A 24645-nucleotide genomic window follows, 5' to 3' on the forward strand; every position below is an offset into this window, starting at 1 on the left:
ACATTGTTGGACTTTGTCTCCATATGTCTTGTAGAACAAAGGCAGCTTCAACTTTAAGATGAGTTTAAAGTCGGTTTATAGTGGGGGGGGATAAATTGTCCTTTCATGGATCTTGGAGCACCGTTGAGTCGGTCCATCAATGTCCATCAACGCTCTTCACTGCAGGGACATTCTTCTCATGTTTTTCTGTAAAAACGCAACAAGCCAACTTTGTTTGTACGGGACTCTTTAAAAACAACAACCACCGACCAAAGAGCTAAATAGGAATAAAATGGGTAAAAAGTACAAGACAAAAATGAAATACATAAAAACAACAAAAAAAACTCCGGTTATCTGGGTTCGGGTTACGGGGGCGGTAGTCTCAGTCGGAGACTCCAAGGTGTTACCAAGTCAGCTGTGAGACATAGTCCCTCCAACATGTCCTGGGTAGTTCTGGCATACACTTTTGGTGCAACTTCATCAGTGTTGTATCCTGGGTTCGCTGGGTGTTTCGGGTCTCACAACAGATACCCTTGCCCAGATGACCCAGCCGGGTTGATCAGTCCCGGCTTGTGCCTAAGTAGCTTTAGTTGTTGCCCAGGGATCTCCCCGCTCGATCCACAGCCATCTGGACTCCTTTTCTGCTGCCTCAGTGATGTTCTTGATGGCTCGTCTGTTGTGCTCTCCCTTCACTCCCAACATCTTGAGTGCTCTGATGAGAGACAAATCCTCTGCACTCGACCTCGATGTGGTTGCATCGGGTCCTCCATCCTCTACTTCAGCATTGACCTGCCAGCTCCTCGTACTTGGCCCTCTTCCTCTCAAAGGACTCTTCCATATGGTCTTCCCAGGGAACTCCAGCAGGACCACTTGCCTAGTTGTTTCTGACACCAGGACCATGTCTGGCCTGAGAGTGGTCATGGCGATGTTTTCTGGGAATTTGAGGGTCAACTTTCAGCTGCCAGTCTAGAGCTGTCACCAGCAGCCCCCCTGCTTGACTCCGGCACTGCTTTGGCTCCTCCCCAGGCCTAACAACGGGTATGGACTGCCTTGTTGGTTGTTGGTGTGGTGAGATCCCTGTGCTGATGACTTCTGCGATGACCCGCTGCACTTGATCATGGCGTCAGCGGCAGTGCCCGTCCCCCAGTGCTCTTGGGCTGATGTGACCTGATCCAAATCTGCTAGAATATGTATTAAGCACATTCGGACCTTAATGAGGTTAGCTTTAACACAACTACAATATGCAAAAGCAAGAAGGGGGAGTGAGAAAAAAAAGGTTTAGAACCTGTCATTAAAATTCATCCATCCATCCATTTTCGATGCCGCTGATCCTCACCAAGGTCGTGGGTATGCTGGGGCCTATCCGAGCTGATGAACAGAATATTTCACTTGAATTCTTCTCTTGAAGAAATTACTTTTCTAAGTGCTTTTTTTTGTCTCACTCCGCCTTCTTGCTTTGCATATTGTAGCTCTTCTTAAGATCCACATGTGCTAAAGCTACATTCTAGCTATTTTTACAGTGCTCTTACCATTTTGATTTACTAACCTCATAATTAGGTTTTGAGAAAAAGTCTCAAGGTGAATAATAACACTTTCTCTTTGAAGTACACTTACGTTAAACTGACTGACGTTTACCGATCAAGATCCCAGTTTTCCTATTTTACATTTGGCGAGAAACATGTATTTAAAAAATTCACCATCAATACTAATACACTTTGTTTTTGTTTTTACAGACAATAATCACATTTTGTTTGGGACATCAGAGCACATAAAACATCAAGATGACCAAGAAGACTACAGTTCTTATTTTTCTGCTTATTGGTAAGACATCTCAACGATCAACTACAATATATACTGCAGCTAAATGCCATCACTGACCAAACTTCTCAATGGAAACAGCCATCAACAGTCAGTCTGCTGAGGGAGGATCTGAATACACCAGGATTGGTAGACGACTTCTGGAGACAACAATAGACCTCCCCAGCACTGCTACTACCTTGAGCCCAGGCACCCCCAGCAGCACTGGCCCACCCGCTGCCACTACCTTGAGCCCAGGCACCCCCAGCAGCACCGCCCCCACCGCTGCGACTACCTTGAGCCCAGGCACCCCCAGCAGCACTGGCCCACCCGCTGCCACTACCTTGAGCCCAGGCACCCCCAGCAGCACCGCCCCCACCGCTGCGACTACCTTGAGCCCAGGCACCCCCAGCAGCACTGCCGCCACCGCTGCCACTACCCTGAGCCCAGGCACCCCCAGCAGCACTGCCGCCACCGCTGCAACTACCTTGAGCCCAGGCACCCCCAGCAGCACTGCCGCCACCGCTGCCACTACCTTGAGCCCAGGCACCCCCAGCAGCACTGCCGCTACCGCTGCTACTACCTTGACCCCAGGCACCCCCAGCAGCACTGCCGCCACTGCTGCCACTACCTTGAGCCCAGGCACCCCCAGCAGCACTGCCGCTACCGCTGCTACTACCTTGACCCCAGGCACCCCCAGCAGCACTGCCGCTACCGCTGCCACTACCCTGAGCCCAGGCACCCCCAGCAGCACTGCCGCCACCGCTGCCACTACCTTGAGCCCAGGCACCCCCAGCAGCACTGCCGCCACTGCTGCCACTACCCTGAGCCCAGGCACCCCCAGCAGCACTGCCGCCACCGCTGCCACTACCCTGAGCCCAGGCACCCCCAGCAGCACTGCCGCCACTACCCTGAGCCCAGGCACCCCGAGCAGCACTGCCGCCACCGCTGCCACTACCCTGAGCCCAGGCACCCCCAGCAGCACTGCCGCCACCGCTGCCACTACCTTGAGCCCAGGCACCCCCAGCAGCACTGCCGCCACCGCTGCCACTACCCTGAGCCCAGGCACGCCCAGCAGCACTGCCGCCACCGCTGCCACTACCTTGAGCTCAGGCACCCCCAGCAGCACTGCCACCACCACTGCCAGCACTATGAGCCTAGGCACTACTGCCACCACTATGAGTCTAGGCACTACTAACACTACTGCCACCACTGTGGACCCAGGCACTACTAACACTACTGCCACCACTGTGGACCCAGGCACCACCAACACTACTGCCACCACTGTGGACCCAGGCACCACCAACATTACTGCCACCACTGTGGACCCAGGCACCACCAACACTACTGCCACCACTGTGGACCCAGGCACCACCAACACAACTGCCACCACTGTGGACCCAGGCACCACCAACACGACTGCCACCACTGTGGACCCAGGCACCACCAACACGACTGCCACCACTGTGGACCCAGGCACCACCAACACGACTGCCACCACTGTGGACCCAGGCACCACCAACACGACTGCCACCACTGTGGACCCAGGCACCACCAACACTACTGTCACCACTGTGGACCCAGGCACCACCAACACTACTGTCACCACTGTGGACCCAGGCACCACCAACACGACTGCCACCACTGTGGACCCAGGCACCACCAACACTACTGTCACCACTGTGGACCCAGGCACCACCAACACTACTGTCACCACTGTGGACCCAGGCACCACCAACACTACTGTCACCACTGTGGACCCAGGCACCACCAACACTACTGCCACCACTGTGGACCCAGGCACCACCAACACTACTGCCACCACTGTGGACCCAGGCACCACCAACACTACTGCCACCACTGTGGACCCAGGCACCACCAACACGACTGCCACCACTGTGGACCCAGGCACCACAGTAATGATTGTGTCACCAGCAGTACAAAGAATCGCAGAGGCAGCAGTTGCAGCAGCCACAACAGCCACAGCAGCAGCAGCAGCATTGACGGGAGCAGCTGTGGCAGCGACGGCTGCCACTTCAGGTGGATTCTCAGCAACAAACACGGCCGGAAATGTTTCATCAGCTGCAGACGCAGCAGCTGCTGCTTCATCTTCTCTTTTACAAGGCACAATAAACGCATCAACAGCAGCACAAGCGGCAGTAGATGCAGCAAATGAGGCTGAGACGGCTGCAGCAACAGCAGCAGAAGTGGCAGCAGCAGCAACAGGAGACATGGCCAGTCTTGCAAATAATCTATCCATTGCAGCAGCAAATGCATCATCTGCAGCGAGAGCAGCAGCAGATGCTGCAGTCTTAGCAGCAAACCTTACAGAATCTGGAAACATAACAGCTAACGCACCACTTATCATAGAAGCTGCAAGAAATGCCAGCCAAGAGGCTCTAGTGGCTGCACAAGCCCTCAGAGCATTACTCAATTCCTCAGCCCTTCCAGCAGCAACAGCGGCCACTGTAAGAGAAGCGTTAGTGTCAGCTGAAACTGCTGCTGAACTGGCAAATGAAACGGCAGCCCAGGCCTTACAGGCACTGGACACAGCAGAACAAGCATTGGCACCAGGCGCAGGAAGTACGGAAGCGGAATTAGCTGCAGCATTAGCCGTAGAACAAGTACAAAATGCCGTAGATTTGGCAAGAGAATCCACAGAGGTGGTATCACAGGCTGTGGAAGCACTTCCTACAAGTGATGAAGAAGTTGCCGAAGCTTCAGCAGCAGCCTCCTTAGCAGCAGCAGCAACGGCCCTCGCAGCCTCAGCAGCAGCAGCTACTGGTGCAGATCTAACGGACCAAGTCAACGCTGCCCTTCTAAGGGCAGATGAAGCATCTACAATTGCTGCATTAATTGCAGATGGACAAGCAGATGCACAAACAGCTGTAGCACAAGCTCGAAGTGCCGCAAATTCTGCAGCAGACGCAGCAGAAACAGTTGCTTTTGCAGCACTAAATGCTTCAGCACCAGGAAGCGTTGAGGAAGAGCTAGCGCTGATATCGTTAGCTGCAGCAATGGCAGCCAGACAAGCCGCGATGGTAAACCCTGGTGAACTTGATGTTGCTGCAAGAGAAGTTGTGAACGTAGCAAGGAATGCTTCAGAACTATTTTCAGAGCTCTCTAGTCGTGTACTATCCCTTCGGGTTGTTGTAACGCTGGCAGCACTTGAGGATGCACTTGAAGTCGCCTTGTTTGCTGAATCCACAGGAGTCCTAGCAGAAATGGTGAGCAGTGCTGCAGACCCGCTAGCTGCTGCACAAGCTGCTGCAAGAGCTTCATCAATGACAACGCAAACAGCAAATGGAAGCTTTTCTGGTCCTGGTACACAATCCCTTCTTGATTTGGCCCAAGAAGCAGTGGTGGCTAGCTTAACGGCCTCAGCTGCAGCAGCCACGGCTACTACCTCGGCTGCAGCAGCAGCAACTGCATCATCAGCCATCCCCGCAGCCATGAGCGCATCGACGGCTGCCAGCGAAGCAGCGAGTGCCGCCACTTCACTGACCGCTGGTCAGGAATCAACGGACTTTGCGGTGCTTGAAGCAAACGAAGCAGCCGGAGCAGCTGAAAATGCGTCCGATGCTGCCATGACGGCAGCACAAACATCTGGATCGACCCTGGAAGAGCAGCTGGCAGCATTAGCCGAGGACTCAGCCAGAACAGCGACAAAGGCGGCAACCGCTGCACAGATGGCAGCCACTGTCCCAGCAACAGAGCAAATGCTATCGGACGCCCTGGCAGTTGCCACAGAAGTAGCCACAGAATCTGCAAATCTGACACAACAGTTGGAAGATTTACTGTCAAGTGCATCACCACGAACTATCGTGGAGCGTGTTGAACTCCAAGGATTGCTGTCTGTGGCGGAGGTAGCGCAGGTGTCCACAGAGTTCTCCAGAGAGGCAGCGGCGTTGGGAGTGATGGTGGCCACAACAGGAAACCAGATGGACATCGAAGCGATGAACGCTTTTGCCGAAGCGTCGGCAAGAGCCGCTGAAGTCGCAGCGAGTACTTCGGGGACGTTTGTAACGACCTCAGCGGAAACAAATGGTGCAAACATTGAGATGCTGTCGTTGGCCGCAGCACTCGCCGCCGTGTCTGTGGTGCTCCTATGAAGCGTGTCGTAAATGAAGGACTTGTGAACTGGGTGAAGAACACTATTCTATTTATAGCCTGTATAAGTGTATATGTGATGTTTCATGTCTGCCCCTCATGACTGATACAATTCCAATGTTGGCAAGGATTGTATTTCTCTAGAAGGAAGACAAAAGACAAAAGTCGCTGCGAACAAAGCAGCATTTCCCATTCCATTTGGGAGCATATGACGCAGAAGGACTTTTTCAACTATCCATTGGAACCTGTGGAAAACAACCATCTCACTTTCATGTGGACTGATACAGTACATGCTAACCTGCTAAGAGTTCTTCATACTTGAAGGAAATGCTAGTGTGGAGTTGCCAGTGACAACAGGACAGGTGGAGAAATGTTTGGAGGAGAATGTGAGTGACAGCTTTAGTGACCAGCGCTCCATGAAACCATGCAATGCTGCTCTATGTTGGACAAGTCTATGCTGATGCTTTGGTCACGTTGTTGTCAAAATAAAAATGACTGGACTGATGACTTCGCTCTGTCCGCACACACCATGCAGCGTTCTTGGTGCTCTGCGCGTGTCTATCCCACTGGAAGCACTAATAATGACCATGGTTTGATGTCATAGAGAAATGTTAAACGATACTGTTTTTCATCAAAGCTGAAAACATTGTCATGTACATGGTTGTTTTTGAATGAAGATGTCAAACTATAGTTAAAATGAACTTTGCAAGACATCAAGAGGAGTTCCAAAGGTTTACTGGTTGTAATCGTCACTGTGCAATTTTAATTTTCAACCCTAACCCTTTTCTAAAATATAGCCATTAATTAATCATACTGCCATGACCTTTTTTAGTAAAATAATGTTGAAGTAGTATTGAAGAAAATTTCACATATTTAATGCTTAAATTCATCATTTTCAAGTCTAAAAGGTAGTTAACAGAACTAAAATACCAATTTGCTTTGAAAGACCCAATGATATGCAGTATTGTAGAGTGTAGAGTTCTTCTTCTTTCTCTTTGGGCTTTTCCCTCCAGGGGTCGCCACAGCAAACCGATCTCCTGCATCCAACCCTGTCTTCTGCATCTGTCTCTCTCATGTCCTCCTTCACTATCAGAATCAGAATCAGAAACGGTTTTATTGCCAGGTATGATCAAACACATACTCGGAATTTGTTTTGGTGAAGTAGGTGCAGACACATCTATTAAAAAATGAAAATACAAACTATACAGAATAAACAGTATAAATATATGTACACAGTCTGTTTTACTTTGATATTATTTGATATTATATTATATATAAGTGCAGTCTGATTGTTTTTCCTAAGAGTCCAAACTGGGCATTAATGTAACGCATATAGTGAAAGTGTCAAAGTGGCAGGATGAGGCAGAGGTGGGGTGTGAAGAGTGTCAGGGGGGGTTCTGGGCCTTGTTGATGAGGCTGACAGCAGACAGGAAGAAACTGTTCTTGTGGCGTGAGGTTTTGGTCCTGATGGACCGCAGCCTCCTGCCAGAGGGGAGCGTCTCAAAGAGTCTGTGTCCGGGGTGAGAAGGATCGGCCACAATCCTTTCTGCACGCCTCAGGGTCCTGGAAGCGTACAGATCCTGGAGGGACGGGAGATTGCAGCCAATCACCTTCTCTGCAGACCGAATGACACGCCGCAGCCTGCCTTTGTCCTTAGCAGTGGCAGCAGCGTACCAGATGGTGATGGAGGAGGTGAGGATGGACTCAATGATGGAGGTGTAGAAGTGCACCATCATTGTCTTTGGCAGGATGAATGTCTTCAGCTGCCGTAGGAATGTAGGAAGTACATCCTCTGCTGTGCCTTCTTGATGAGGGAGCTGATGTTCGGCTCCCACTTGAGGTCCTGGGAGATGATGGTACCCAGGAAGCGGAAGGACTCCACAATGTCAATGGTAGAGTCACAGAGGGTGATGGGGACAGGAGAGGCTGAGTTCTTCCTGTTGTCCACAACCATCTCCACTGTTTTTAGGGCGTTGAGCTCCAGGTTGTTCAGGTTGCACCAAGTCGCCAGATGGTCAACCTCCCACCTGTAGGCGGACTCGTCGCCGTCAGAGATGAGTCCGATGAGGGTAGTGTCGTCCGCAAACTTCAGGAGCTTGACAGACTGGTGACTGGAGGTGCAACTGTTTGTGTACAGGGAGAAGAGCAGAGGAGAAAGAACGTAGCCCTGGGGGATCCGGTGCTGATGGTTCTTGTATCGGAGACGTGTTTCCCCAGCTTCACGCACTGTTTCCTGTCAGACAGGAAGTCTGTAATCCACCTGCAGGTGGAGTCAGGCACGCTCAGCTGGGTGAGCTTCTCTTGGAGCAGAGTTGGGAGGATGGTGTTGAAGGCAGAGCTGAAGTCCACAAACAGGATCTTAGCATAGGTTCCTGCGGAGTCCAAGGTGCTGGAGGATGAAGTGGAGGGTCAAGTTGACTGCATCGTCTACAGACCTGTTGGCTCTGTAGGCAAACTGCAGGGGGTCTAGGAGAGGGTCAGTGATGACTTTCAGGTGTGAGAGCACAAGGCGCTCAAAGGACTTCATGACCACGGAGGTCAGGGCGATGGGTCTGAAGTCATTAAGTCCTGTGGTCCTTGGCTTTTTGGGAACAGGGATGATGGTTGAGGTCTTGAAACAGGCAGGCACGTGGCATGTCTCCAGTGAGGTGTTGTAGATATCCGTGAACACTGGAAACAACTGACCAGCGCAGTGCTTCAAGGCGGACGGAGACACAGAGTCCAGTCCAGCTGCTTTCAGGGGGTTCTGTCTCCTGAAGAGTTCGTTTACGTCTCTTTCATGGATGGAAAGAGTCGTCCCTGAGGTGGGTGAGGAGGGGGAGGGGAGGGCCTTTAAGGCGGGTCTTGGTGGAGATGACTGTAGCTGGAGTTGTTGGAAGGTGTCGAGGGGGATGGTTGCTGGACTGTCCTTTTGTCTTTCAAAGCGGCAGTAGAACTCGTTCAGGTCGTTGGCTACGCGTCGATTGTTGGAGTGGGGGGCTTCAGGCTTGTAGTTGGTGATCTGCCCAAGCCCTTTCCAGACAGACTCAGAGTCGTTAGCTGAGAATTGGTGTTGGAGCTTCTCAGAGTACTGTCGTCTAGCCTCTTTCACCACCTTGCTAAACTTGTACTTCGACTCTTTGTATTTGTTTTTGTCCCCACTCCTGAAGGCCTCCTCCTTCGCCAACCTTAACTGTCTGAGTTTGGATGTGAACCAGGGTTTGTCGTTGTTGTAGCTCACCCCGGTGCATGATGGAACGCAGCAGTCCTCACAAAAGCTGATGTAGGACGTCACAGCCTCTGTGTACTCATGCAGATTGTCGGTAGCAGTCCTGAACACATCCCAGTCAGTGGAGTCCAAACACGCCTGGAGATCCTCCACAGCCTCCCTGGTCCACTTCCTTGATGTTCTCACTACTGGTTTGCAGAGCTTTAGTTTCTGCCTGTACGCAGGAATCAGGTGGACAATGATGTGGTCAGAGTGTCCCAGTGCGGCACGGGGGACGGCGTGATAAGCATCCCTGACTGTAGTGTAACAGTGATCCAGAATATTCTCCTCTCTGGTCGGGCATTTAATGAACTGTTTGTATTAGGGAGTTCCTGGGTGAGGTTGCCTTTGTTAAAGTCACCAAGAACAATAACTCAGGAGTCCGGGTTGGTCCGCTCCACACACAGTATCTGGTCGGCGAGCATGCACTGTGCGTCCTGCATGTTGGCCTGCGGCGGGATGTAGACGCCAACCAGAATGAATGAAGCAAACTCACGGGGTGAATAAAAGGGCTTGCAGTTAATGGTGAAAGATTCCAGGTCAGGAGAACAGTGCTGCTGGATCACTGTCACATCGTTGCACCAGCCACTGTTGATGTAGAAACAGATTCCTCCACCTTTAGTTTTGCCTCTGTCCGCGTGATGGAGTTGGAAGCCAGCCAGCTGTAGCGCAGAGTCCGGTATTAACCCACAGAGCCACGTCTCAATAAAGCACAAAACCGCAGATAAGGAGAAGTCCCTGTTTTTTTCCCAACAGCAGTTGTAGTTCCTCTAGTTTGTTGGGAAGTGAACGCACTTTAGAGAGAAATATCCCCGGTAGCGACGTGCGTAATCCCCCCTGCAAAGGCGCACGAGCGTGCCGGCCAGTTTTCCTCTCTTCCGGCGTTTCACTGCATGTGCAAGGGTGAGCGCACCTTTGACCAGTATGTCCAAAATTTCCACTGTTGGAAGCAGAAATTTAGGGAATAAATCCTCTGCTGTTGCTCCCCTGATGTACATGAGCTCTTCTCTGGTGAAAGAGCTCCCGGTACCGGCACAAAAAACAGTTTTATAACACAAAACCAAACAAAGCAAGGCGCACCAACAAACAATGTGACAAACAAATGACAATGAAGCCACAAAAGAAAGAGCACACACCTGAACTAAATAGGGCTGTTACATGAGGGTAACGCCCCATCGTGACAAAGAGCAGCGTAAAGGTGACTATTGGGTGTTATATCATATCTGGAGGGCTAGAATAATGTTAACAAATTGATTTAGAATGTTGTAAACACATTTTCCATGCTCTAACTACCAAATATTCTATTCCATTCTGAACCCAGAAAGGCTCAGAAAGAAGTATGGAGGCTCTAGAGCAGGGGTGCTCATTAAGTCGATCGCGATCTACCAGTCGATCGCGGAGGTGGTACTGGTCGATCGCTGGTCGATCGCGGCGTGACATGAAAAAAATATCATCCTCGCATCAATGCCGTCACTTGATTGATATACAGGGCAGCCATTCAGATGACAACTGAATGTTGCCCTTCGGGCGACCAATCAAATCAAACAACGTCTCTAAGTGCAGCAGAACTTACGATGTCAGCCTATCATCCATCCCCGTTACTTGATTGACATACAGGACAACCAGACAGATGACAACTGAATTTTGACCTTTAGGTCACCGCTCATGCGTAAACAGCGATGCAAAGTGCTAATCTAGTCGTTGAATTGCATCTGATTTTAAGTCCTCGCTAAAGTTTATGGTCACTAAAATGAGTGAAGGTGCTGGAGCAAGTAAAAAACCAAAAACGTATCACTTCCATACGGAATGGGAGGTGGACTTTTTTTTTACAACGTCTTTTTCGAAGTGCGTTTGCCTCATATGGCATTCAACGATCGCAGTACCAAAGAAGGGAAATGTGGAGCGGCATTTTCGGACTGTTCATGGAAGATACGACACCGACTTCCCGCCGAAAAGCGAGCTGAGAAAGAGAAAGGTGAATGAACTAAAATCCCAGTTGACAGGACAGCAGTCATTTTTCACACAACATACTTCAAAAGCGAAGGCGGCCACCGAAGCATCTTTCCGGGTGTGTCACGCCATTGTTAAAAACAAGAAGTCCTTCCAAGACGGAGAGATGGTAAAAGAGGCATTCATTGAAGCAGCTGACTCATTGTTCCGGGACTTTAAAAATAAGGCAGAGATATTATCTTCAATCAAAGCTCTGGAGCTGTCAAGACATACAGTTACACGTCGCTGTGATGCCATGGCCGAGGATTTAACCCAGCAAATGTGGACGGACATCAGAAATTGTGAATTTTTCTCACTGCAGTTGGACGAATCTACGGATGTGAGTGACACAGCCCAGATGTGCGTTTTCATTCGCATGGTGTTTAGTGATATCACTGCAAAAGAGGAGCTATTAACAGTACTTCCCATGAAAGAACAGACGCGAGGAGAGGACATATTTCAGACGTTTAAAAACTTTATCGAGAAATCTGAGCTCCCAATGTACAAATTGGTGTCTATCACCACAGATGGAGCACCTGCAATGGTTGGGCGTGTGAATGGATTTATTGCCAAGTGCAGGCAGGATGATGCGTTCCCAGACTTCTTGAATTACCATTGCATTATCCACCAACAAGCGTTATGCGCTAAAATGCTCAACATGAAAGAGATCATGGATGTGGCAACGAAGATCGCATGTTCTATTCGAGCCAGATCTCTTCAAAGACGGTTATTCCGTGCACATCTGGAGAAGGCTGACTGCGACCACTGTGAGTTGTTGCTACATACTGACGTGAGATGGCTTAGTCGTGGGAAATTCCTCCAAAGATTTTGAGAGCTCTGTCCGGAGATTAAGGAGTTTTTCCGTGTATCTGGACATGCAGAATACAAGCAAATGACGGTCAGTGGCTGTTAGACTTGGCATTTTTAACCGATCTGACAAACTTGTTGAATGACCTTAATCTTAAGCTGCATGGGAAAAGACAAAACAGTGACCAATATGATCAGCTCAGTTAACGCTTTCAAACGAAAGATGCAACATTTCTCCACAAAGCTGCAGCGCCATGATTTGGCACATTTCCAGAACCTGGCATCAGAGTTGGAGACGCAAGGGAAGGCCTGTGAGCAACTTGACAGTGCACGCTACACGGAGCAGATCACCGATTGTCTGTCAGAATTTGACAAACGCTTTCAAGACTTTTCTTTGCTTGAGCCAGTCGCTACATTCATGTGCTATCCTTTTCAGGAAGATGTTGAAGTTGATTCACTCGCATCAAACATTGCATCACTGTTTCACATGAACTCTTCTGGAGTGGAAGATGAGATTTTGACTCTACAAACCGACATTGAGCTGAAGTCGAGAGCTCATGGACAGTTCTGGAACTTACTCACGGAGGAAAAGTACCCCAACATGAGGAAATGTGCTATCACTTTGACTGCATTATTCGGCTCCACTTATTTATGTGAGTCAGCCTTTTCGTACATGAAGATCATCAAGTCCAAATACCGTTCCACCATGACTGATGAACATTTGGAAGTGTGCTTGAGGCTGGCTATCAGCAGCTACTGTCCGGACTATGCGGCCCTGGCTGATTCAATTCAGTGCAAGTCATCAAAGTAAACTCAGGTAATTACAAAAAATGTTAATATGTTAATAGTTAATTGTGTGTGTTACAATATTGGCTCATTTGGTTATGTAAGGTACATCAACATACATTGTACGTACAAATAATCCTCACTACATTTGAAAATAAATAGATGTTTTGCATTTTTGTAGTGGGTAGATCATTTTGACTCGGTCATTTTAAAAGTAGCTCGCATGCTGAAAAAGTGTGAGCACCCCTGCTCTAGAGCCTTTCCATTCAGGCCCCAATGTTGTGCAATGCTCTGCCTGTTAAAACTACAGCTGCTACCTCAGTAGAAATGTTCAAGTCCCGACTTAAGACTCATTTCTACACTTTAGCGTTTAGATAAAAATATTCCCTGCCTGTTTGACTGCCGCTCCTTCTTTCTCTCTCTCTCTCTCTCTCTCCCCCCCACCCCCAGATTATTTACCCAAACGCCCGGGAGAGCATCGCCCCCCCAGCAGGCCCAACCCTGAGGCGCATGGCCCCCAACCCCACACACCAGCCACCAGGCACCCGTCCCAGCCACCAGGCACCCGTCCCCACGAGCGAGATCAGGCCCCATCCCAACACACAGCCTGGTCTCCGCAGCAGCCACCACAGTGCAGCAACCCCAAGCTACCGCCCAGACCTCAGGCCACCAGCAACATGGGCCCCGCTTCCTGGAGACTGCTGAACGCCACCCGCCCCCCCAAGGGCACAGAAGTGCTCGCGATCCAAGGGAAGTACCACCAACCGCGCCCCAAGGGCAAGCCCCAGCATCAGCTGGTTCCAGCGGGACCCCCAGGAAGGCTAGGCAGGCCAGACCAAATCATCACGCAGCCCAGGCCACCCCAAGCGAGCCGCCGCGCCCCAGGCTCTCCGGTCCAGCCCGGCACACCAAAGGGCTGTGCAGGTGCATGTGTGTGTATGTATCATATGAAGTAGTTAAAGTAAGTAGCTATACTTACTACTACCCACGCCTGCCCAGATTCACCCCCCCACCCCCAGAAGTGTCTACAGTGTGGTTAAAATTGAAGGGTGACAAAGAATGCCAAGGGAAAAGGAACAGGCAAGGAAACCCCTCACCCCCGGCACATCCGATTGCAGATCACCCCCAAGATCCTGCATGTATGTGAGGTGGTACAATGCAGCAGGGAGGCCCGGGCCCACACACCCACCCCACACTACCAACCAACAGAGCGGGGCAAGCCAGCACAGCACCGCCCGGAGCAAGCCATGCGCTGCAGGACCGGCCACAGGCCCCACCTGGCCCATCATGGCAACCAGTCCGGCCCACCAACCCACCAGCAATGGCCCCCGGTCCCGCTAAGGCAGGGGGCCTCACCTGAGATCGCACCAGCTACGCCACCTGTCAGGTTCAAACTCCTGTGACACTTGTAAAAACACTTAAATACGGAAATACAGAAGAGACAGACAACAATATTCAACGTTACTCGCAGCGAGGAGAGTGAAACCACATACCCAGTGACATGCCGCTCCACTCGGAATATGCAGTTCACAATCTTCTCTTTTTATTCTCTTTTCGGGGGTCCCTACTACATGGTCGTGCAACTCTAAGGGGGGGAGAAGGCAGTTGCACGAGCTGTATTTGTTTGTGTATGTGTGTGTGTATACGTATGTGAGAGTCATTACTTTTATTGTTTTATGAGTTCTTATCTTGACACATTCTTGCAGGATTAACATGAACATCTGCAGGGTTGCTGTTGGCGCATCCAGGCACCTCCAGGACCTGGGGGTCTCTGATCAGGGTCACAGGAACATTTCTTCTTCAGCACATTCAAACACTTTCTATTGTCTAAGCAAATGGATATAAGGGTGATAACTAACACTATATTCATTCTATCTACATTTTATTCTAACATTTCCCTCCTGTTTATCACACATGTATCTGTTTGCAGTTGCTCCTTGGGTCTCCTCTCGTTTTTTTACCTCGCAGGTCATCTTTGTCAGAAAATGTGCTTACATCTAAATGGAAGTGTTCTCGTCATCTGAGTCAAAGTACTTGTCTTGGTCAGGGAACAAGTCAGGGGAATATCTATAATGGCTATCCGAGTCATCATCACTGTCATTGCTGCCACCTGCCACCAGTGGGGGGTACATTTCATTTACCTTTGTTGACATTGGTGCCATGGTTAAATCCACAGCCCATGTGATTCTAACCTTCAGGATAGGGATACAACAACATCCACGTAAGGCACACAAAAGAAGCGCAACAGCGAGTGCAATCAGCATGGACATCACATAAGGAGACCATTGCCCCCAAAATGCTCTCCACCAGTCACTAAACATCCTTGTGTCAACACCAGAGTTCCTTCATCTTGGTGTTTAGCGCCTTTAAACCAGAAATCGCACGTGTCAGCATTCCTGTGGAATCTGTATTGTTGGGGATGAACGTGCAACATTGGTAGCCAAACATGGAGCATACTCCCTGCTGATGTGCCAGCAGTCCATCCAAGGCGATGCGATTCTGGAAGGCCATGAGTGACGGGGCATGGAGTAGTTCTCCAATTGCTTGAGTACGGCCTCGGTGTAGATCCCAAATAATAATACTTTCAAAACCTGCTGCAATCTGATCAGGATGCATTGTTCGGTTTTCTGGACAAGGGTATGTGCTATAATCTTCACTGCTCAGCACGATGCCCCAGAGTCTAGAACTCTGAAGTCCCCTGTGTCACAGACTGGTCTTTACCTTCCTCGTCAGACTCCCGAACAATGACTACTTTACAATGGGTTTGATGTACCCAAGTGTTTCTTTCTGCAATTCTTAATGCTGTTGGTGTTGTTAACAATACTTGATAAGGCCCTTGATAAGGAGAGTGCCAGTGTTTTCTTTTTACACTTTTAATCAAGACCCAATCTCCCGGTTTCAGTCTCATGTCTTCTATCAAAGTGGAATCGTCATCAGTTTCTTACACATTTTTTGAACTGTGTCAACCCATAAGGTTTACCAAACAACGTTTCATATGGACTCAAACAATTTGTTGCCGTTATGTTATGATCGAAAACCTTGTGTCCTCGGATGCTTTGTTTCTTCCATGCATTTTTTGTTCTACCAGTCCTCCACTTTGGGGATGGTACGCACCATGGTTCTTTAAGTCCATGTGGATCATTGTTCCTATTTTCTTTACAAGTTGATTTACAAAGTGACTGTTGTAGTCTCAGTCTGTTTCATTGAAAATACATTCCATGCAGATTAGATGAATACCAAGTAAACTGTGATCAGTACCAGTTAACCATCAGGTCAGGACACAGCATCCTGTGCTGCGTCTCGTATTCTCTTTGCAGAGATCATTGTGGGAGAACCAAAAGCCCAGGATGATCTCAGGCATTTACGGTCATTCACTCATTGGAAAACTAAACTCAGGAGGCAATAAAGATAATGGGGTGAAGAAGGTATCTGGTCCAGGAACAGGATCCTGGTCCATCTCATGCCCATACCCCCAACTCCATCCCATCTGAAGCCAATCTACAAAAGCTCTGGGATGCAAGAATCAGGGCTGACTTTCCTTCACGTTTATTTAGCTCAGGGGTGCTCACACTTTTTCAGCATGCGAGCTACTTTTAAAATGACCGAGTCAAAATGATCTACCCACTACAAAAATGTAAAACATCTATTTATTTTCAAATGTATTGAGGATTATTTGTACGTACAATGTATGTTGATGTACCTTACATAACCAAATGAGCCAATGTTGCAAAACACACATAATTAACTATTAACATTTTTTGTAATTACCTGAGTTTACTTTGATGACTTGCACTGAATTGAACCAGCCAGGGATGCATAGTCCGGACAGTAGCTGCTGATAGCCAGCCTCAAGCACACTTCCAAATGTTTATCAGTCATGGATAATATCCGTATCACAATATCCGTATAATATTCCATATCCGTATGGAAGTCATATGTTTTTTGCCTTTTTACTTGGTCCAGCTCCTTCACTCATTTTAGTGACCATAAACTTTAGCGAGGGCTTAAAATCTGACGCAATTCGCCGACTAGCTTAGCACTTTGCATCGTTGTTTACGCATGAGCGGTGACCTAAAGGTCAAAATTCAGTTGTCATCTGACTGGTTGTCCTGTATGTCAATCAAGTAACGGGGATGGATGATAGGCTGACATCGTAAGTTCTGCTGCACTTAGAGACGTTGTTTGATTTGATTGGTCGCCCGAAGGGCAACATTCAGTTGTCATCTGAATGGCTGCCCTGTATATCAATCAAGTGACGGCATTGATGCTGGGATGATATTTTTTTAATGTCACGCCGCGATCGACCAGCGATCGACCAGTACCACCTCCGCGATCGACCGGTAGCTCGCGATCGACTTAATGAGCACCCCTGATTTAGCTCAATAAAGTCCATGTGTATTACTTGAAATTAATATTGTGGTTTTGGAAATTGGCCACACCTCGGTCACAAGTTGTCCTGGACGCGTTGTTTTGCACACTTTAAAAACGCTCTACAACATTTTTTGAATAAGATTTTTTTAAATACGAATTAAAGTGGGTGTTAATAGTGTGACACATACCTCCTGTTGAGACACGTGTAACATCATGGCTCAACATAGCAGCCCACTTATACAATTTTTTTGGCAAGATTGGTTTATTATCTCTCTTCTCAACATTTTTTGTCCAGGGTTGCTTTATTCCTGAGCCAGTGGTCAATTTCCTGTTTTGGACTCTGTTGTTGCATGTCTGCCAGTATCTTGTAACTCTTGCAACAATACTTGTCATTTTTTAGTGTTAAGATGGTTCAGTTCCTTTGGTGCCGCTTGTTTTACCATTTCATCAGCGAATGCATTTCCTAAAGATATTGGATCGGTATTATTTTTATGTGCCGTGCATTTACATATAGCAATTTGTTTTGGCAATTGCACTGCTTCTAGTAATGCTGTTAATAATCATGCATGAGTTACTGGTTTTCCCGTTGATGTTATCATACCTCTGTTTTGACAATATTGTGCAAAGATATGTACTGTTGAATATACATATTGGCTATCAGTATAAATTGTCACCTTTTGACCTTTCGTTAATTTGCATGCTTCTGTAAGCGCTATGACTGCATAGCCTGTTATTGTTTTTCCCAAATCATTTTTATTTGAGGCACGGTGGTCTAGGGGTTAGCGCGCAGACCTCACAGCTAGGAGACCAGGGTTCAATCCCACCCTCGGGCATCTCTGTGTGGAGTTTGCATGTTCTCCCTGTGCATGCGTGGGTTTTCTCCGGGTACTCCGGTTTCCTCCCACATTCCAAAAACATGCTAGGTTAATTGGCTACTCCAAATTGTCCATAGGTATGAATGTGAGTGTGAATGGTTGTTTGTCTATATGTGCCCTGTGATTGGCTGGCGACCAGTCCAGGGTGTACCCCGCCTTACGCCCGAAGACAGCTGGGATAGGCTCCAGCACCCCCCGCGACCCTCGTGAGGAAAAAGCGGTAGAAAATGAATGAATGAATTTTTCTTTGAGGAACCATCTAATAAATCACCTCTTTTTGTTAGTGCCTGATCTAACAAGTCTGGTCTACACTTTGCAGTTTGTGTTGTTAGGTCATGACAATCATGTGTTTCGCCTTCCCCAGGGAGTGGTAGAAGGGCAGCTGGGTTAGCGTGGTGCATCGCTCAAGTGTCAAGTGTGGTTGGGACAAAAGTGTCGCCATACAAGACAGATGTCTAGCAGGAGACAAAAATGTCATGTTAGTCTGTAGTAGCAGGGTGGAAACTGCATGAGGTACTTTCAGTACTAGTGAATGGAACAACACAATGGTTGCGCTTGTTTCCACGGCTATAGTTACTGCTATTACAGCCCGTACACAATGTGGCATGGCGCATGCTACTGCATCTAGCTTAGAAGAGTAGTATGCTATTGGTCGTTTCTGTGTACTATACTGTTGTAGTAAGACTGAGGTCATGTAAAGACCTTTCCAATCTACTGTTTGTATAAATGTTTTGCTGTAATCAGGTAGTGCTACAATCGTACTTCCTACCAGTACTTTTTCTGCCTCCTCATTCCACTGTAACAGTGACGTCATTTTTAAGTCTGTTTTATACATTAAGTTTGTTAATGGTGACACTATTTGTGCATAGCTTGGAATCCAACACCTACAATAATTAGTGAATCCTAAGAAGGACATCATTTGTTTTATCCACTTTTATGGCCTTCTTTTGCTAATTGAAGCAAGAAGGCTATTGTGTCTTCCTCACATGACTTCCTGTCTGGTGATGCTAGTAGGATGTCATCTACATATAACAGTATCTGGCTTTCATTTGGGGGTTAAAGCGAGACATAATGGCTTTCATTTGCTTGTGAATAAATTGTCGGGCTTTCACAATATCCTTGCGGTAGGCGTGTGTATGTATATATATATATGTATTTCTTTCTTTCCTGCAAACGTAAATGCGAACCAAAACCAGAACTCTATTTCTCTATTATTACTGATGTCTACTATGGTGAACCATGTGACATCTGTTGGTAAAGAATTTGTGTGTTTTACAATGTCTTTCTACAACGTTCACTTTCTGCTCTTTCTCTCGCTTTCCTTTCTTCCTTCTTTCTGCCTGTTAGAATAAAATGTAGATAGAATGAATATAGTGTTAGTTATCACCCTTATATCCGTTTGCTTAGACAATAGAAAGTGTTTGAATGTGCTGAAGAAGAAATGTTCCCGTGACCCTGATCAGAGAACCCCAGCAACCCCCAGGTCCTGGAGGTGCCTGGATGCAACAGCAACCCTGCAGATGTTCATGTTAATCCTGCAAGAATGTGTCAATATTATAATAATTATTATTATTATTATCAATTACTTTACTTTATTTATTATTTTTATTTTTGTGTATGGAAGGCATGTGTGATATATGGGGACCAGGTGCTATCGTCCCACTCTGGCTGTGGCTGTTTCCCCGGGTGGGGCGCCTGGTACGGGAGGCAGGGTCTCGTTTGTGCAGCTTGGGTTCTGGGTGGGGGAGGTGCAGTGCTGAGGTGGGGGATTACCTGCTTCTCTCCCTTCGGTAGGGGGGTGGCTGTGTTGTGGTGTATGTGGGGCGGGTCTGGTTGGCCCCCTCTGTCTCTGGTCTGGTGGCAGTGTCCTACTCGGCGGGTCGGTGGGCAGATGGGAGATGTGGTGGAGACGGGTCGGCGCTGGGGCGGAGGCCTTCACTTTATACGGCTGTTGGGGTGTACACCACACACATAAGTCAGCCCTATTTTTAATTGCACAATCTACACAATACCGTCATTACACACACAGGCGTAGCGGGCTGGACCGGAGAGCCTTCTTCCTACCCCCGCGATTGGCCCGCTGGCTGCTGGGGCTTGGCGGCTCGCTCGGGGTGCCCTGGGCTGCAGGATATTTTGGTCTGGTCTGCCTAGCCTTCCTGGGGGTCCTGCTGGAACCAGCTGATGCCGGGGCTTGCCCTAGGGACACGGTTGGCGCTACCTCCCTCAGTCTGTCCTGGGTCGCGGGCAACAACGTGCCCTTGAGGGGCCCTTCGGGGCCCCACTGCCCTTTGTGTGGGGATGGGGGGCATGCACCTCGGAGTGGGGCCTGCTGGGGGGACGGTGCTCTCCCAGGCGTTTGGGTGTCTGCTGCCACTGGTTCTATGCTCTGCTGCATCACATTCCCTGTCTTTGCCCATGCAGTCCAGTTTGTCACTCTTGTTCTTATGGTGCACTTCTACACCTCCATCATTGAGTCCATCCTCACCTCCTCCATCACCATCTGGTACGCTGCTGCCACTGCTAAGGACAAATGTAGCGTGTACAATGCGCTAATGTTACATTTAACATTAGCTTTAGACACTTTAAATTGTAATTGTAATATCTAGGCTAGAATCAGAAAATCCAGATTTCGGCTCTGGGAGTGAGAAGGAAAAAGGCGAGGCAATTTGAAGTTGTGGTGGTACCATATATTATAAAGTGAAAAAGCAGAACAATACAAATTCACAACACTAATTTACAAATACATTTCAATGAGCTCAATTTACAAAACGCATTCATCTCATATCCCAAAACATACAACAGTCCAATGGCCCAGCAATTCAGTGTCCAGAGGGTCAGGAGTGGAGGAAAGGAGTGAAGTTTTTTATGAAGGCCAAAGAGCGACAAAAGGAAAAGGACGGCTGCAAAGCAGGTGGGTGACAGCTCATCAGTTCATCTGGGCTTCCAGCTTCCAGGCGTGTTGCCTCAATGCAGGGTTCCTAGCTTGCCATCAAAACCTGGCCTATGTAAAATAGGACCAGCAGACATCAATTTATGTGCACACATTCTAATTACATAGACCAGGTTCAGAGACAGCTACTTCCCCCTGGCCATCAGACTGCTCAATGCCAAATAAGCCCCTCTACCTTTACTTACATTATTATTATTTATTTAAATTATTTGGGCAATTTACTGTTCACGCTGCACTTTACATTATGTTGTTCATATTTGGTGTCTATTTATTCTCCACATTATTATTATTATTATTACTTATCTTCTTTTGTGTCTGTTATTATATGGGAGCCAGGCAACGACATTTCGTTGGCAATTTCACTACTGTGTTTTTGTGCAATGACAATAAAGGGAGTCTATCTATCTATCTATCTAATACAAGTCGTATCATAACTTCAATTGTACAATATATTATCATTTATAATAAATAATTGCACTTATGTATTATTCATTATAATCAAACTAGTATCAATCTTATAATCCAGTTAATCAATTGAGAGAACAGGCTGACATACAAAGATACATTTTGTTGCCCTGTACAAGTGACATGAGCAATAACAATAAAGTTGAATCTAATCTAATCTAATACTAATAAACGGTGCTAATGCCGTTTAGCAATGAAATGCCAACACTCACCAATTCCATAGATGTGATCGAACACTGCTCTTTTTAGTTCAGCGTTGCGCCGGTGGACGGCCCCTATATTCCGAATCATGCATGTAAAATGTTTAGACTTTCTCCATGTATAAACTTCAACAACGAAAACTTTTAAATACCTGCAGCGATTCTCCACACACCGCTACCGGTGTGTAGTCCCTTCCGGTGTTGTGCCGAGTTTTGCATGCCTGCCGGATTTTGCATCCACCTCGCGGGAGCGCGCACGCTCAGTTAAAACCGAAAATATGTGACGCTGCGAGGTTTTTTGGCCACAGGACTTCACGATAATGAAGATATTATACTTTGTGTCTCCTTTATCATTTACTATGAAACATCTAAAGCACACAGTATATGAAAACTTCGATTTATTGGCTTGGTATTTGTTAGGTATGTCAAGCATTTGACGCATGCGTATTCAGGAATACGGTGAGTGGAGCGGGGTTAGACATTTACAATGTCATTGTGGCGCTTTGTAACACATTTCTTCCGCCATTTAGGTATTTCTGCATAACTAATGACAAATATGAAATGTGGAAGTATTTACCTATTCATTTTGTGGCCAGGAGCTGACGTAATTTCTATGAGGCATGAATGAGGCATGATGCAACAGTCGATCTCACCCGTTTGACATACTTTGGACTGTAAAATGCAAAATAAAAGTGTTGAACTTGGGGGCTCCACTCATTCATTCATTATGTGGAAACACAATGGTTATTTGGTGAATTTTAAATTCCCCATCAACAAATATGGGGTGCATGCATTCTATGGCAGGGCAGATTTTTGACCTGCCGAGATTTGCATCCACCCCTATTTGAGCTGAGATAACTTCTACATGTCTATAGTTCACATGATTTACTTTAAAGACATTCATCTGCCTCCAGGACCCTGAGGCGTGCAGAAAGGATTGTGGCCGATCCCTCTCAGCCCGGACACAGACTCTTTGAGACGCTCCCCTCTGGCAGGTGGGAATTGTTGTTGCTGCTGTTTTTGTCTCTCTCTCTACTGCCCCCCCCCCCAATAAAACTAATAAAACTCAAGAACTCATAAAACATTAAAAGTAATTACTCTCGCATATACACACACACATATACAAACAAATACAGCTCGTGCAACTGTGCCCCGTTGACACATCCATCACCACGGCAGCCCAGGGAGGGACACCACCGAGACCGCAGGAGAACCGGGACCCACATGAGGCAGAGTCCAACCATGGCAGCCAAAAGTGCCAGGCAGGGACAGAGACACGTGCCACACGAGAAGAGCGACACCCCAACGCACGCAAAAGCGAATGCTCCCTCACAGCCCCGCCTTCCGACACACCGCAGACATCACATGACATCACACACTAGAACAAGTCGGGGCACAGGTGATGACTGAGCCTGTTAGAACGGGTGTGGCGTCTGTAACGTTATGGCTGACTGGCGCGAGGCCCGACCTTAACAATGCACATAGCTCTATCTGTAGAATAAAGTGACATATTCATTCATTCATTCATTTTCTACCGCTTTTTCCTCACGAGGGTCGCGGGGGGTGCTGGAGCCTATCCCAGCTGTCTTCGGGCGTAAGGCAGGGTACACCCCGGACTGGTCGCCAGCCAATCACAGGGCACATATAGACAAACAACCATTCACACTCACATTCATACCTATGGACAATTTGGAGTCGCCAATTAACCTAGCATGTTTTTGGAATGTGCACAGGGAGGACATGCAAACTCCACACAGAGATGCCCGAGGGTGGGATTGAACCCTGGTGTCCTAGCTGTGAGGTCTGCGCGCTAACCCCTAGACCACCGTGCCGCCCTAAAGTGACATATGTATTATGCAAACCGATCCACAATCCATGAAAGTACCGTAGTCTGTCTTGCCTTCTACTGAGGTAGCGCTTGGTGAGAAACCTGAAACTCCCTCTTTGATCTCTTTGACTTGTGATAATTCCACAAATAACTATCACTTATTAACTTCTTATTGTGTGTGTAACAAGTCCAAATATAGCATGGGTTCTAGACGGAACAATGTTATTAATATTACGAGGACAAATTCTCTGGGGGTGAACAGCCTCACTCAGCCAACTTTAACCAAAACTCATTAACAGAAGAGACCATAATCTCTACATAATGGATCTTTGCGAGACCTGGTTGAAACCAAATGAGCTAATGTCCCTTAATGAGGCAACTCCACCTAATTTTCCGAGTTCTCAGGTTTCACGTCCTAATAAGAAAGTTGAGGTTGTTGCCCTCACTCTGCTCTTAACTTTAGTACTTTGCTCAAAATCCAACTTTAAAACATTTGTGGTCCTCGTCTTGCGATCGACAGCATCGTTGCCATTTTATCTGGCACTTCTCCCCCGGTCTTGTCTTGTCCCCGCGGTCCCTACTCTGGCTTCTTGGATCAATTCTCTGAATTTACTGAAGACCTGGTAACACACGCAGACAATATTGTACAATATTGTATGGGTGACTTCCATGTCCATGTCAATTCTCCCGAGGAGTCCCTTAGTGGGGCTTTTCTGACAATAATTGATACTTTTGGCTTTGTTCAATTCATTCACACCAATGGAAATACCTTAGATTTAGTCTCGGGACATTACCACCTCCAATGGAACAGTCCTTCCTTATACAAGCATTGTGTCTGACCATATTTCATAACGTTTGAAGTCTTAACCCAATGCCACCGCTCTGACCGGAATCAGTGCTCAAGCAGTCCTAATATTACAGTAAACCTCGGATATATCGGATTCAATTGTTCCCACTGGTTTTGTCCGATATAAGCGAAATCCGTTATATGCGTATACCGGAAAATGTCCGTTTTATGCATATATCGGATTTATATCTGGTAATATGTGTAAATCGGATTTTATCCGTTATAAAAAGGCACTTCCTTGACTATGTTTCCAATGTACCTGGACGCGCAGGCAACGCTGCAAATGACGTCGTATAGCGGCCTGTCACGATTCAGCGAATCGGAGCGCCACGATGCGGCCATCCGATATATGCGAGGGAAATATAATGGAAATGCATTGGAACGGGACTGGAGA

At 47.8% G+C, this 24645-nt stretch overlaps 1 protein-coding gene and 1 long non-coding RNA gene across 2 annotated transcripts; one reads left to right on the top strand and one right to left on the bottom strand.

Annotated features, from left to right (window-relative positions):
* The first annotated feature begins 1868 nt into the window (after positions 1 to 1868).
* On the top strand, positions 1869 to 5888 carry LOC131102151 (mucin-2-like). Its single transcript, XM_058047651.1, has 2 exons — positions 1869 to 3816; positions 5131 to 5888. The coding sequence occupies exons 1-2, from the start codon at positions 1869 to 1871 to the stop codon at positions 5886 to 5888; spliced, it is 2706 nt and encodes a 901-aa protein (XP_057903634.1).
* Positions 5889 to 20863: 14975 nt separating this feature from the next.
* Positions 20864 to 21765, bottom strand: LOC131101574 (uncharacterized). Its single transcript, XR_009119236.1, has 3 exons — positions 21729 to 21765; positions 21589 to 21651; positions 20864 to 20962 (listed from the first exon to the last, which is right to left on the bottom strand). It is a non-coding gene; the product is annotated as an uncharacterized LOC131101574 (long non-coding RNA).
* Between the last annotated feature and the right edge of the window lie 2880 nt (positions 21766 to 24645).

Source organism: Doryrhamphus excisus, chromosome 14, assembly GCF_030265055.1.
Source record: "Doryrhamphus excisus isolate RoL2022-K1 chromosome 14, RoL_Dexc_1.0, whole genome shotgun sequence".
Classification (NCBI taxonomy): Eukaryota; Metazoa; Chordata; class Actinopteri; order Syngnathiformes; family Syngnathidae; genus Doryrhamphus; species Doryrhamphus excisus.